Source organism: Chrysemys picta, chromosome 8 (genome assembly GCF_011386835.1).
Source record: "Chrysemys picta bellii isolate R12L10 chromosome 8, ASM1138683v2, whole genome shotgun sequence".
In the NCBI taxonomy this organism is placed as follows: domain Eukaryota; kingdom Metazoa; phylum Chordata; order Testudines; family Emydidae; genus Chrysemys; species Chrysemys picta.
Genome location: NC_088798.1, coordinates 42,556,863 through 42,571,240, shown reverse-complemented (window position 1 = coordinate 42,571,240; position 14,378 = coordinate 42,556,863). Strand labels below are relative to the sequence as shown.

Here is a 14,378-nt window from a genome sequence, read left to right as displayed (position 1 = left end):
ATTTGAAAGTGGAAGGCAGCTTGGGTGAAAGTGATTATGAAGTGATAGAGTTAATGATTCTAAGGACGGGTAGGAGGGAGAACAGCAAAATAAAGACAATGGATTTCAAGGCAGACTTTAGCAAACTCAGAGAGTTGGTAGGTAAGATCCCATGGGAAGCAAGTCTAAGGGGAAAAACAATTGAAGACAGCAGTTTTTCAGAGACATTATTAAGGGCACAAGAGCAAAATATCCCCCTGCGTAGGAAAGATAGGAAGTACAGTAACTCAACATCCTCCTGCTTAATGTTGTTTTGAAGTTATGTTGCTGGTCCATTAGGGAACATGCTCATTTAAAGTTGTGTAATTCTCTTATAACGTTGTTTGGCTGCCTGCTCTGTCCACTGCTTGTAAGATACTGTGGAAAAGCAGTGACTTTACAAGAGAGCATCGCACAAGTTCCTCTTCGCCCCCATCGCCCCCTCCCTCCCAGTGCTTCCCCTGCCACCAAACAGCTGTTTGGCAGTGCTTAGGACTTTCTGGGAGGGGGGGCAAGGACACGGTGGGCATGGAGTGGAGCAGGGACGGGCAAAGGCAGGACTGGGGCATCCCCCGGCAAAGTTGGCGCCTGTTCTTCTTGGGGGAAGCTGCCACGGCGGAAGGTGCTTCCTACCATCCTTGCCTGCAGCAGGCTCTGCCTGTCTAGTGTAAGCCAGGGGCACCTCCCAACCACTGTACACTGTATAATGCCTTTTGTGTGCCCCAAAAAAATTAACAAGGAGATTAAATCCAGAGTCCTACAAAAAGTGGAAATTGAGTCAAATTACAAAGCATGAATATAAACAAATAACACAGAAGAGAATAAGGTGATAAGTAACCCTCAGCATGGATTTGTCAAAAACAAATCATGTCAAACCAACCTGATAGCTTTCTTTGACAGGGTAACAAGCCTTTGTGGATAGGAGGAAAGGTTAGACATAGTATATCTTGGCCATTCCCAGAGAGTAGTTATCAGTAGTAGTTCAGTCATGCTGGAAAGCATAATGAGTGGGATCAGTTTTGGGTCTGGTTCAGTTCACTATCTTCATCAATGATTTAGATAATGGTATAGAGAGTACACTTTTAAAGTTTACAGCTGATACTAAGCTGGGAGGGGTTGTAAGTGCTTTGAAGGATAGGATTAAAATTCAAAATGACCTGGATAGACTGGAGAAACAGTCTGAAGTAAATAGGTTGAAAATTCAATAAGGACAAAGGTAAAGTAATCCACTTAGGAACAAGCAGTTGCACATATACAACATGGGAAATGACTGCCCAGGAAGGAGTACTGTGGAAAGGAATCTGGGGGTCATAGTGGACCACAAGCTTAATTCAAGTCAACGATGTAACACTGTTGAAAAAAAAGCAAACATTCTGGGATGTATTAGGAGGAGTGTTGTAAGCAAGACACAAGAAATAAGTCTTCCGCTCTACTCTGCTGATTAGGCCTCAACTGGAGTATTGTGTCCAGTTCTGGGCACCACATTTCAGGAAAGATGTGAACAAATTGGAGAAAGTCCAGAGAAGAGCAACAAAAATGATTAAAGGTCTAGAAAACATGACCTATGAGGGAAGCTTGAAAAAATTGTGTTTGTTTAGTCTGGAAAAGAGAAGACTGAGAGGACACATGAAAACAGTTTTCAAGCACATAAAAGGTTGTTACAAGGAGGAGAGAGAATTGTTCTCTTTAACCTATGAGGCTATAAGAAGCAATGGGCTTAAACTGCAGCAAAAGAGGTTTAGGCTGGACATTAGGAAAAACTTCCTGTCAGGGTAGTTAAGCACTAGAATAAATTGCCTAGAGAGGTTGTAGAATCTCCATCATTGGAGATTTTTAAGAGCAGGTTAGACAAACACCTGTCAGGAATGGTCGAGATAATACTTAGTCCTGCCCTGAGTGCAGAGGACTGGACTAGATGACCTCTCGAGGTCCCTTCCAGTCCTATGATTCTATGTCCCATAAGATACTGAGATGGTCACAATTCATGCAAAATGTTATACACCCTACTTTGGCTTTGAGTGAGCCACTAGCATTTTGTGATTCATATGCAAGTTAAGTGGTGTTTTTTTTTTTTTTTTTTTAGTTTCACTGCAGCATAGCTATTTTTTCTATTAGTTAAAACTAATCACTGACACTGTAGAGAAAAGGGTAAAGCTCAGCAATTTTTTTTAAAAAGATAAATGTTTAGTTTACATGTAATGCAACAACTCTAAAACATGAGAAATTACAGTACTTATTTTTGGACTATAGTATAGTAATCAGATTTCTTGTTAAGCATCTCTGTACAGCCTGTTAATTGGCAATCCTTATTAGCCACTGTTTGGATTAGCCTTTTGCAAGAGCAAAATGCTAGATTTAGGTTATTAAAACCACTTGCTTTTGTTCTGTGCAGCTGTAGGGATGGGGGACAGATCATTTAAACAAACCAGAGAGGACAGATTCCTATTAGCATTTTAAAACATAGGTGCTAGAACTAGCGGTGCTGCCGCACCCCCTGGCTTGAAGCAATTTCCATCATATACAGGGTTTACAGTTTGGTTCAATGGCTCTCAGCCCCCCCACTATACAAGTTGTTCCAACACTCATTTTAAAACACCAAATTTTATCATGATTTAAGTCAGGGAGCAGGAAATTGTTATTCAAATTTATTTTAATCATGTTTTGCATTTGTACTTCAATTAGATTTTCTGAAGAAAGGTTCATTACCACTGAAATTAGTTGCAAATCAACATTATATAGCTTTTAGATTAGATTTGGAGACTGCACTATATTCATACACATTTATTCAGATTCTTAACTTTTACATTGTTAGAAAATAGTGAATGATTATTTACTAGCTTTATTTTACTCTAGATTTCATGCCAAGCTGTAATTGGAGGGAAACAACTCAATTAAAAATGTACAAACACATTGGTATTAGTTAAATAAAAACTACCTTTCTGCTGGATACATGAGAGAGAAGAAAGTGTATCCAAACATGTTTTGTTAAAAAAAAAAAAAAAAAAAAAAAAAAACACACACACACACACACACACACACACACCACCACCACAGCTTTAAATGCAAAGGCAGCATTAACTGTAGCTAGTGAATTGACAGACTGTTTCTGGTTACTGTGAGCCAAGTTTTCAAAGTTATTTAGGTTCCTAAAGGATGCAGATAGGCACCTTGTGGGATTTTAAAAGGGCCCAAGCACCTAACTCCTATTTAAACCAATGGGAATTAGGTTGAAAATCTGGCCCCATCCCATGTCCTTAAATCTTGAAAAGTTGGATCTTATCCTCTCCAACATTGTTTTCATTCATAGACTGGAAAAGGAAAACAAGCATTTCTACTTTTTCAACTTTGAATGAACTAAACCTAGGGTTACCATACATCCGGTTTTTCCTGGACATGTCCGGCTTTTTGGCAATCAAACCCCTGTCCGGGGGGAATTGCCAAAAAGCCGAACATGTCCAGGAAAAATACCGGCCGGGCACTTCCTCTCCCGCGGCTGCTCTGCTCTGCTCCTCCCCTGACTCAGACTTCGGCTCTGTTTAAGAGCCAAGCTGCCCGAGCGCTACCGGCTTCAGGCAGCTCCCTTGCCTCTGGACCCCAGCCACTGGCTGGACACTTCCCCTCCCAGGCTCCAGCTGCTCTGCTCCGACGGCGCAGGGTCCGGAGGCAAGGGGGCTACCGAAGCCGGTAGCGCTGGCTCGGGCAGCTCGGCTCTTAAACAGAGCCGAAGAATTGGGGAGGAGCAGAGCAGCTGGAGCCCGGGAGGGGAAGTGCCCGGCCAGGGGCGCAGGGTCCGGAGGCAAGGGGGCTGCCCGAAGCCCGAGCGCTACGGGCTTCATGGTTTGCCGGGCAGCCTCCAGACCCTGTGCCCCCAGCTGGGCACTTCCCCTCCCGGGCTCCAGCTGCGCTGGGGAAGCGCCGGCTGGGGGCGCAGGGTCTGGAGGCCGCCCGGCAAACCGTGAAGCCGGTAGCACTCGGGCAGTCCTTTTCGCGTGGCTGGGAGGGAGGAGGGGGAGTTAGGGCGGGGCTTTGGGGAAGGGGCAGAGTTGGGGCAGGGCTGAGGGTGGGAAAGGGGTAGGGCCCAGGCCTGTGGAGTGTCCTCTTCTTTTTTTTTTTAAAAATATGGTAACCCTACTAAACCAAATAAAGACAAATATTCCTTCTGCATCTGCTAGCTAAACTGAAACCAAAAATAAAAGCTTTTCTATACAAACAGAAATTGAAAGTACTGACATTTGGAAATATATAACTACCCCAGTATTTCCTCCACTATAAAAACTGAAAATATTTAATTCAGTTCAGTGATGACATGTGTAATGGTTGGGTTGATCTTTAAAATAGAATGTATCTCTCCCCCCCCCCCCCCCAATTATTTTTATTATATATTTAAATAAATAAAAGCAGCATCCTTTCATGCATCAAAATCTGAGGAGGGCTCAGTGATTCTGCATGTTTTTATTTAAATGGTTAATTACAGGAAGTTTACACTTTAAAAAAATCCAATTTAAATCAGATCTTAAATACTTTTCCTTTTTAAAAATAAACCTGTTTAAAATTAAATTTTGAAATTGACAACCTATGTTAGTCATTGATTTTTCTCCACTCTGACAAACTACTCACAACCACTCGAGTGTTTTTTGTTTTTGTATTCACATGACATGAATAAACAAGAGGGGAGTACTTTGCAATGCAGTAGCCACTCTGAAGTGGCACCAGGAAATCTTCATTAGATTATTTCACAAGCAACTCAATTTACAAAATAGATGTACCATGCACACACAATAGTGGGGAAGTTTTTTAATAAATCAAAGCTGCTTATTTGTTTTTGTGAAGAACAACATGGGGACAATCCTAAAGAGTAGTATTACTGCACTGAAACATTTCATATAAGATGGACAAGCATGTTCTCCAGAGTTTTATTGAAAGTAAAACCATTTTCTGTTAGTACTTCCATGATTAATTCCCCTCCCCTCATAATCTACCACCTGAAGGCACCAACAGAGTCATATTTTGCCCTAGGATTTTTTGCAAGACAATATACATTTCCTTTTTTTAATATAAATTGTTTTAATTGAATTTTACATATTACAAGAGACATTGCACTTATGTGAAATAATCTTACCATATGTTTATATTTACAGCTTTTGCCTCTGAAACTTCTCTAAGTCTAGGTACTTTCATGTCAGTTTCAGAAAACCTCTCCAGTTTCCAGCATAGAAAGCTTTCATAATTACTGAAAGAGCCATTAGTATATATACAAAACATGATGATTTCTAAATTCTAGAATGATTTCTTGCAGTGGTAAAGATGTCAGTTTCAGAAAGCACTTTACTGTGAAATGCTGTCCATACTCCATACAACATAAAAACAAGGTGTTAGATACTTTTCCCCCTCTTCTTCCTGCCCTTAACTCCAAAAAGAAAATCAGCAAATTTAAATTATAAAATGATACTCCATTAGTTGAGGGTGTGTACTTTTCCAAATACATCACTGGAAAAGTTAATTCCATACAAATATTTACATGCTATTTATATTATGTGATCTCTTAATGCATTTTTAATTAATCACCACTGAAACAGTACTGCTTGAACATTACTGCTTCTCTTCATCCTTAATGCAAACTGTATCCTTTGGTTTATTAAGCATCTTTACATCATCCAGCAGTCTTCTGGGTGTCAAAATATGAGTGGAACCTGGTAAAACAGAATACACTTTTAGATGGATGCAGCTAACTAACTATGTATGATTTGCAGACATCAGCATGACTCACCACCAAATCAAAATTGTGTGTTAAGTATTTTTATTGTACCTTTCATATGTTAGATACAGTAGTTTAAAATGCTTTACTTTAATGATTTTGATGCTGGACATGCAGTGATTATGGAAGCAAATGCTCCTCCCACCCCCAAGTTAGGGGGTGGCTTTGACTGTGTTAGCAGGAGAACAAAACCTTGGGGGCCCTTCCAAGGATTCCACTCTCCCTCCCCCCCAACCACATGGGTTTGAGAAGTGGAGAATCAGTGCCTAATAGGCTGAGGATTATGCTGTGCTCTTTTGTACAGCTTATTTGCTTCCGCATACCTATAAACCCTTCCCCCTGTCCACAGCTGCCATAATCTGAGCACCAGGAAGAAAAGATCCCCTTCTCCCTCCCCCACTTTTGGGATCAGAGGACCACCAGGGTTTGGGGCTGTGTGGTAGGCACTACGGTAGTCACCTTTTAAGGGCTGGGAAGGAGTGGCCTGGGCAGCGAGGAGTGGGGTTTTTGCCTTCTTCCCAGTAGCCCAGCGACTCAACAGGTTGGCTAGGTTGTAAATGCATTTTGGCACAATGTTGCAGGTGCCCAGTGCAGGTTATTGTTCAACAGCGTTCTCTGATAAACTTGAGTTGGAAGCAAATTAGGAGATATCTCCTAAAGAAGGCAGCAAATGGGGCTGGGCTTCTACTGTCTGGTACAGTAAGAAGACATCTTTCCCCGCACTCTCTTGTTAGGTGATGGAATCCCAGAAGCTGTACTAGAATCAGTTAACAGAGTGTATGTGGTTGGGGGGGGAGGGGACGACACGCTGATGGCAGCCTTTCACTAAGAATAGATTCATCCAGTGCAGGTCATTTGTCCTCTGTAGTTGCTGTTGGATGGTTTCCTGATGTGTTACTTAAAGTTGCAGCTAAACCACATTCCTGGTGTCCTGTCTTCCTTCTTGTGGTGTCTGGGACAATAATAGCCACCATTATGCCCTCTCTCAGCATCAGCTCTGGATATCTGACTTTTTTAAACTGAAGTTTTACTCCTCTGACACATGCGATAAGATTTTTAACTGCTATCTAGACAGAGCAACAGCAGCTGGTAGAAGAGCTATCTCCAATAATTCCTGCAGCAGCTACACTGGTAAGATCAATTCTTGGCATGTGTCATGAAACAACCAGGACCCACTACAATTCTTAGGATTATGTGGACTTCATCAGAAGTAAATGATTGACCCCTGGCTAGAGCTAGAAGAATGCTACCAAAAGTTCTGGGCCAAACTGTCGCCATTTCAGTTATTACTGCAGAAAAATTTTCTAAGTCCGTAATATTTTTGCACTACTCTGGTTTGTGTTTTCCAATTTCAGCTGGTAACAGTAACTGCAACAAGTTCAGTAATGGGCTAGGTGCAAGTGAATGCAAAGATGAAACAAAACAGTTGTCAGGACATTCACTGTAATGCGTACCTTTAGCGATCAGCTGCATGACTCCTATGAGTCATACATCTGATTCAGTAACTTAGAAATTAGGATACTACATTTCAGCAGCAAGACTGAGGTCTGAATTGTCTCACATTGGTTATCAATTCTTCTTTAGGGATTTTCAGGGTAACCGTGGGAACGTGTCTTTTTAGAACAAGAAACGAAGGCAATAGCCATAAAGGACCAATTCAGATCTAGGGATACTGGATGTAGTTTCAAAAGAGCCTAGTGGCCATATGATGCTTTTTCTAGACTGACCTAGGGAATGCAGAAAAATATGCTTGTTTTTCAAAAATGCACTTAAAAACTAAACATTAGGCTCAAATGAAGCACCTCATCTCATCTACTACTTTCTCTTCCCTAGATAGGCTTACCAATAATAACTTCACAAGATTTGTAGGCTTGAGAAACTTCATAAGCACTGCGTATCTCAGAGTATGTGATGCCTCCAATTACAAAAACTATCAGCTTTGAACCACTCTTTCGGTCATCCAGGTAACTAGTCTTGGACTTCTGGCGAGCACTGTAAAATAGTTCATAAAAAAAACTTGAACACATAAGAGCACAGTGATATATTGCATCTAGTTTCATCACCCACAAATAGTGTAATGTACTAGTAAAAATGACAGAAAATTTCCAGGTTTGCAATGTTGCTGTAGCCTTCAAAAGAGGAGACTGGGAGCTTAAATTCATAACTTTAACCTGGACACTAAAAATCATGGTCTTCTGCCATAAATCCAGGGTCTTTATTATTACAACAAATCTGTAAGCCACTAACCCTGTTTTTGGCCTTATGACAGCAGAGGTGTTAATGTGCTATTTCACCTTCAATGGTCCCTTAGAATGTGTGTTAGCTACTTATGCTAAACAAATCTGTTCCATCTCATATTTAGCTGTGACACTGATTACCTTTCCAAGACCTGAAGAAGAGCTCTCTGCAGTTTGAAAGCTTGTCTCTTTCACTAACAAAGGCTTGTCCAACAACAAGATATCTCACCCACCTGGTCTCAGAAAATTTCCAGGCAAGTCTGACCAATTAGACATTTCAGGAAAACTTAAAGAAAATTAGACACGTATTTTTCACAGTTCTGTAGTAGAATATCTTTTGACTCAAATTATAATTGGATGAATTACAAGAGGAAGTCACGATTACGTAAAAAAATTTGACCAAAAAGTGTACTACACCATAGATACAAGTCTAAAACCTACAGTTATCACAAAAGGGAAAAGTAAATACAAGTGAGAAATTTAAGATACACCTGGGCGCTACACACCACACACACACACACACACACTCCCCTATGAGAAAAGCTTGAAAATTCTGAATGCGAATGATCCAATTAAACCTTTCCCAAAAAAACGGTTCATCTTCTTTAAGTCAGACAAACATCACTGTCCTTCTCAATACCTAGCTGTAAATAGCACCATGATGAATATTGGCCAAAACTGAAAGAGACTGCTGGACAGTGTGCTACAGCTGCTGGAGGACTGTTAGGTCACACAGTCTCTACATTTGCACTGCATTGACCTCAGTAGGTCAGCAAACTACTAATGCCCCCAAAAGACACCCAACTTCAAATCTGTGACTAGCCAGAAAATTGTGCCCCTACCTATCAGACAAAGACCTGCCTACAATGATCAATATTTGTGACATCTAACAGATTATTGCAACTCACATCTGAATCCACACATTGAAAAAAGCTTTAACCGGTACTATGCAAAGATTCACTGAATATATAAACACACACCCCCTCCACACTAGCTGTCTGATATTCAAAGACTTCCATGGGACTGGACTTAGCTACCCGTGATCACCTCTCTCTCTAGGGATCACTGATTTCCACAAGAGTTAAATTCCACTAGGATAATTAAATTGTTCAGTAAGGGGAGGCTTGTGAGTACAGGAGACAGAACTTTCACAAAACTCAGACCTAACCTACAGACTTCACTCTTTTGAAAAAATAATGATGGGAACTGTCACTTTCAGAACTAAATGCAAAACACATTTCTTCAGCCTAATACAGACACAAGACACTGAGTCACACACATACCACCACTTATAAACGACTCAAGCTAACTCTCCTAAAGGTGACTTAATTCTGGTAAGAAAGATGTTATTTTTATTTTAAATATGTGGGAGGCTCTCAAACTACAATTATGAGCTATATTAGTAACTAGCTTGAGGGTCATGCAGCAAAGCTCCAGAGATTAACTGAAATGCTTTTTAGTAGATTTCATTTTGTACTGAATAGTTACTTCAGCCCTACTGGGCATCATTTCTCAAAATGAAAGTTATACAAGGCACGTAAGAAAATATAGTGAGAATAGTCTATTATCCTGAATATAAATTGTAACAATTTACCTTACTGCCCCTGAACCATTCCAGGATGCAGGGCACTGGGAACAGTAATGCCATTCTTTTGAATCTAGTTTGTTTTCTATAGCATCCTGGAGGAGGGGAAAAAATATATTCATTTTAACCGAGTTATGTTAACTTGAAACACTATACATATACAAAACCCCATAAATTTCAACTTCTGACAAGACTGGCTGGTTTAAAACTTCAATCCAGAAGCAGTGACAAGTCAAACAGATTTCACAAGCACCAGTGCTCCTACTGTGAAAAAGACTAAGCACCACACCACATCTATATTTAATTACTGTAGTGCTGAAAGTCATTTGTGACTTAGACGCCGTGTATCATGACGAGGAAGAAAAACAGCGGGAAGTAATTTCTAACTAATTTTTAACATAACATTGATTTAATTGTTCAGATTTCATGTTTGATTTTTTTATGTATAACTGCATTAACCTACTTAATTTACACACACACATACATACATAGAAGTCCGAGTTTCTAAAGACAAAACTACACTACTAACTTTGTATGGATTTCCCAGGTGACTAATGGCATCCATTACATGAATTTAACATTTAAACTACAGTTTAAAGATCCACTATACACACACACGGAGTTTAATTTAAAGAACCCAATATCAAACTATCAGCCACTGGAGAAGAAATTCAAATGTCTCCCTCTACCTTAATTTGCTAGCTTTAAACTATTTTCCCATTATACTTAAAACTAAGTTTACCTTATACATTTAATTTTTTATTTTAATATACTAACTAGAAATTTAGTGGTTATGTGCACATGTCTAAAGAACTTTCCTCTTAAGAAAATTTTATGGAATATAAATATAATTAACTCAAAACTTTTATAATGCCATTTCAAAAGATAATCTTAGATAAACTGTTAGAAATATTCTTAAGTACTTTATAAGCTATATTGCACCTAGGAAACAACTATGTTCTTACAGTTTACCTCCATAACATCTTTGATAACAGGTGTCCATCTAGAAAGCTGAAATGTTTCTTCTGAAGAGCGATCCTTCCTTGATTGTCTACGTTGCTGAGAAGCAGACTAAATAAAGATTTTAAAAAAATATATTTATATATTTAAAAAAAAAAGAAGCTATAGTTTTATTATACTATTTCTTTTAAATCATTCCCAACAAAACAAAGTTCTAAGGAAGTATTGCACCATGTGCATTAAAGTATGTAGAGTACATTTCAGCTGCAATTCAAAATTAAGTACTGGAAACCTCTCTTGCAGAAACAAAGAGCTGGATATAGTGATGTTTACCCAAAAAAGTGATTGTTTGAATGCTGAAGTGTATATTATACAATTGCTAAGCTAATGGCTCCCCACATATAATTCTTGCCCAGTTGCTGGAGCCTAAGGTTTACAGCAGTGGTCCCCAAACTTTGTACCTCACACCTGTCCGCCCTCGTACTAGATTTTATTATAAGGCACCTATACACTTTGATAGAACAGTGAAACGGGAATACAGAGTGTTTCCCAGGAAGTATGATTAAGTTATAAAACAAAAAAAAATTAATTTTTTTTTGTTACTATGAGGACTGCCTATCTCACTTAAATGATCAGATTCTTAAAATTAAGTGTACGAAAACTCTAGAGTTCAGACATTACATTACACTATACTCAAGCCTGCATAACTTTGACAAGTTATGGAACAAACAGCTTGCATCAAAATAAGATTATTTTTGTAAAAATGTTAGATATTACTTGGAAAACTATCAAGTGTAAAACCAGCATACGGTCTTAAAAGTTAGATATGTCGCAAATGTTAGCAGTGGGAATTTCTCAAGAATTCCTAGCAAAATAACTAACTTCTGTAACTTCTAGATTCTCCCAAGAAAAATGTGGAATGCCATATTAAGAGTTGCAGAAAAAGCCTTAGAGCTAAATGGAAAAAATGCAGTATTTCTTACTGTAGGAGAGAGTGAGAGCTTGGAGCACTCAACCTGGTGCAAGATCTGAGGCCCGAACCAGAGACTGTGAACCAAAGTCAGGCCATGTATTAAAGTAGATGCTTACAAGTACACTCTCTGATACATGACCTTGGCAAAGGTACTGCTAGTGTTGCTAAAATACAGGCACTCCTAAGAAGCAAGGGGGTGGGAGTGAGGGTGTCCGTCCAACATATTAGCCCAGGTACATCCTGACCTAACACCAGATAAGAGGGTTTGACAGAAGTGATGAACAGGGATGTTTGGCCTGAGACATCTAGAGCAAGGTACAAGGGGAGGTAACAAGCATATGTCATGAAACATGTAAGGTGGTACATAAATTGTTTGTCTCAGGTCTATAAATGTCGGGGAACCTTGCCTTAACCCAGAGGTGGGCAAGCTATGGCCTGTGGGCCGGATCCAGCTCATCAGGGCTTTCAATCTGGCCCACGGGATTGCCAGCCCCGTGGAGTAGTGGGGCTAAGGCAGGCTCCCTGCCTGCCCTGGCCCCACACCATTCCTGGAAGCCACCCGCACCACGTCCCTGCGGCCCCAGGAGCGGGAGGAGGGGCGGGGGCAGAGGACTCTGTGCACTGCCCACGCCTGGAGTCACCGTCCCCCACAGCTCCCATTGGCCAGGAACGGGGAACCGTGGCCAATGGAAGCTTCAGGGGTGGTTCCCACAGGCAAGGGCAGTACACGGCGGAGCCACCTGCCCCACCCCACCCCCATTCCCAGGAGTCACTGCCAGACATGCTGGCCACTTCTGGGAGCGGCGTGGGGACAGGGCAGGCAGAGAGCCTGCCTTAGTCCTGCTGTGCACTGCTGCCACCCCAAAGCTGCTCAAGGTAAGTAGTGCCGGGCTGGAGCTCGCACCCTGAACCCTTCCTGCATCCCAACCCCCTGCCTTGATCCCCCTGCTGCACCCCTCCCACATCCCAACTCCCCGCCCTGAGCCCCCAATGCTGTCGCACTCCTCCTGCACCCCAACCCCCTGCCCTGAGCCCTCTCCTGCACCCCAATTCCCTGTCCTGAGCCCCTTCCTGCACACTGCACCCAGTCCCACACCCTGCACTCCAACCCCCAGCCCTACATTCATGGCCCTGCATACAATTTCCCCACCCAGATGTGGCCCTCCAGCCAAAAAGTTTGCCCACCCCTGCCTTAACTCTTTGTGCAGCTGAGGGGACAGCAGAAATTCCTGCTGTTGACTGAGCCGCTCTTTGCCACTGGGCTCTCGTGTTAGTGTACCCATAGCTCCTATGAGATGCTAGTACTGTGCTTGAAGATACTAAATCTGGTCAAGTGCCTCTGTCACCAAACCATGCCTGTGGTCTTTCTTTATGAGTAACACCGAGGCCTGCTGAATTAGCAGGCTGAATTTTCTGCTAGAGCTAATAATATCAGAGCTCCAAGAACAGAAGCACTGAGCAGCTGGAACAGCTAAGTGGCCCCTGGATAGCGTTACCACAGCAACAACATTCCAGCCTTCAAAACTTAACACTTACCGAGACCACAACAGGTACACCAAGGTATTTCCAATTTTTTATCATGTCGCTATCACTTTCTATTTGTACATTCTGGATCAGTTTGTCCAAATTCTCTTGTGTAGTTCCTTTTGCCACAAAGAAAAAAAATTAGTAAGTTAGATTTTGAATTAACAAGGCCATCTGATACTTTAGGATAAAATTAGCTCTTGGTCCCAGACATGACAGGATTTTTGATTATTTAAAAACTAGGATATATTTATTTATTTGATAGTTCATAATAAATCTATCCTTTTAAATTTACCATAATCTGCTTCAGATACTGAAATAAATACTTGAAAATTCAAATGTCACTTCATGCCAATCTTTGAGACTACATTAAAATCTCTATAGGAGTCTCTATTTCCTTTACTCCAACAGCAATCAGTACATTTCTGGGTCCAGTCCAGCAGATCTTGATGGTCCAAGGTCCCACTTGGCAAAATAATTCACTTTTGGGGAAACGGAGGTGGAAGGAAAGGCAAGTCAAACCTCATTCAAAGCTTAATCACATTATCAGTTACCTAAGTTTGTGCTACTCAGTGCTTATGATTGAGAGCTCAGGAATGCATTCTCCTCTCCAGTTTCTTTTCACCACTCTTCCCCATCCACTCCAAATCCCAGGATGCACCTAACAGCAAATCTCACCCCAAATCCTCCAAACACTGACCTGGGTAAGGAAGGGACAATTCAAGAAAATATCCCACATACCAAGTACTGAGATGCTGCTCAGATAATCTATTGTAAAACATAAATGCGCTTGCTTGTTGTGCTGTATCACTTCTAGCCCTGTATGAGCAACCTCTTTAAGAGGCATCTGGGGAAAAGAGGCTACATGTTATGGCAGAATTTCCTTTTAACCTGCCATGGCCTAGTACGACTGGTCCATACCCAGTATTGGTCTCTGCACTAAAACCTAGTATTGAAATCTATAACATATTGAAAAACAAAGCAACTTATCATACCATTTGTGCTGAAGATATAAAGGAGGATAGCTCTTATTTTATCATAAGAGTCATGGTTTTTGTTGAGTAGAACTGGAAGAAGGACTCTCATTGCGTCTTTCACTTTTTGGCCCTCTGCATCAGTTCCAAGAGCTAAATCCTAAGTTAAAAGCAAACAAAGTGGTCTTAGTGACCAATCATTAAAACAAATAGCATCAGTTTGTGTTTCTGTATTTAGTTCCAGCAAAATACGAGTTACCACTAACTTTACAAACATTACCACCATGGTGGTTGTGATGGAAGTGTTTCACTAATGACTCTGTTAACACTGAACTTAAACCAAAGGTCCTGT

General features: G+C 40.9%; 1 protein-coding gene across 6 annotated transcripts in view; it reads right to left on the bottom strand.

Annotated features, from left to right (window-relative positions):
- Nucleotides 1-4,797: 4,797 nt before the first annotated feature.
- STXBP3 (syntaxin binding protein 3) overlaps nucleotides 4,798-14,378 on the bottom strand; it is a 43,309-nt gene continuing 33,728 nt past the window's right edge. For all 6 annotated transcript variants that reach the window (XM_005285477.5, XM_065554308.1, XM_065554311.1 and 3 more), the window contains 6 exons: nucleotides 14,048-14,186; nucleotides 13,065-13,171; nucleotides 10,568-10,666; nucleotides 9,605-9,690; nucleotides 7,617-7,765; nucleotides 4,798-5,708 (listed from right to left, as the gene is read on the bottom strand). In XM_005285477.5, the coding sequence (XP_005285534.1) occupies nucleotides 5,608-5,708; nucleotides 7,617-7,765; nucleotides 9,605-9,690; nucleotides 10,568-10,666; nucleotides 13,065-13,171; nucleotides 14,048-14,186 (681 nt within the window). In that variant the 3' untranslated portion in view covers nucleotides 4,798-5,607. The remainder of the gene's footprint in view (nucleotides 5,709-7,616; nucleotides 7,766-9,604; nucleotides 9,691-10,567; nucleotides 10,667-13,064; nucleotides 13,172-14,047; nucleotides 14,187-14,378) is intronic.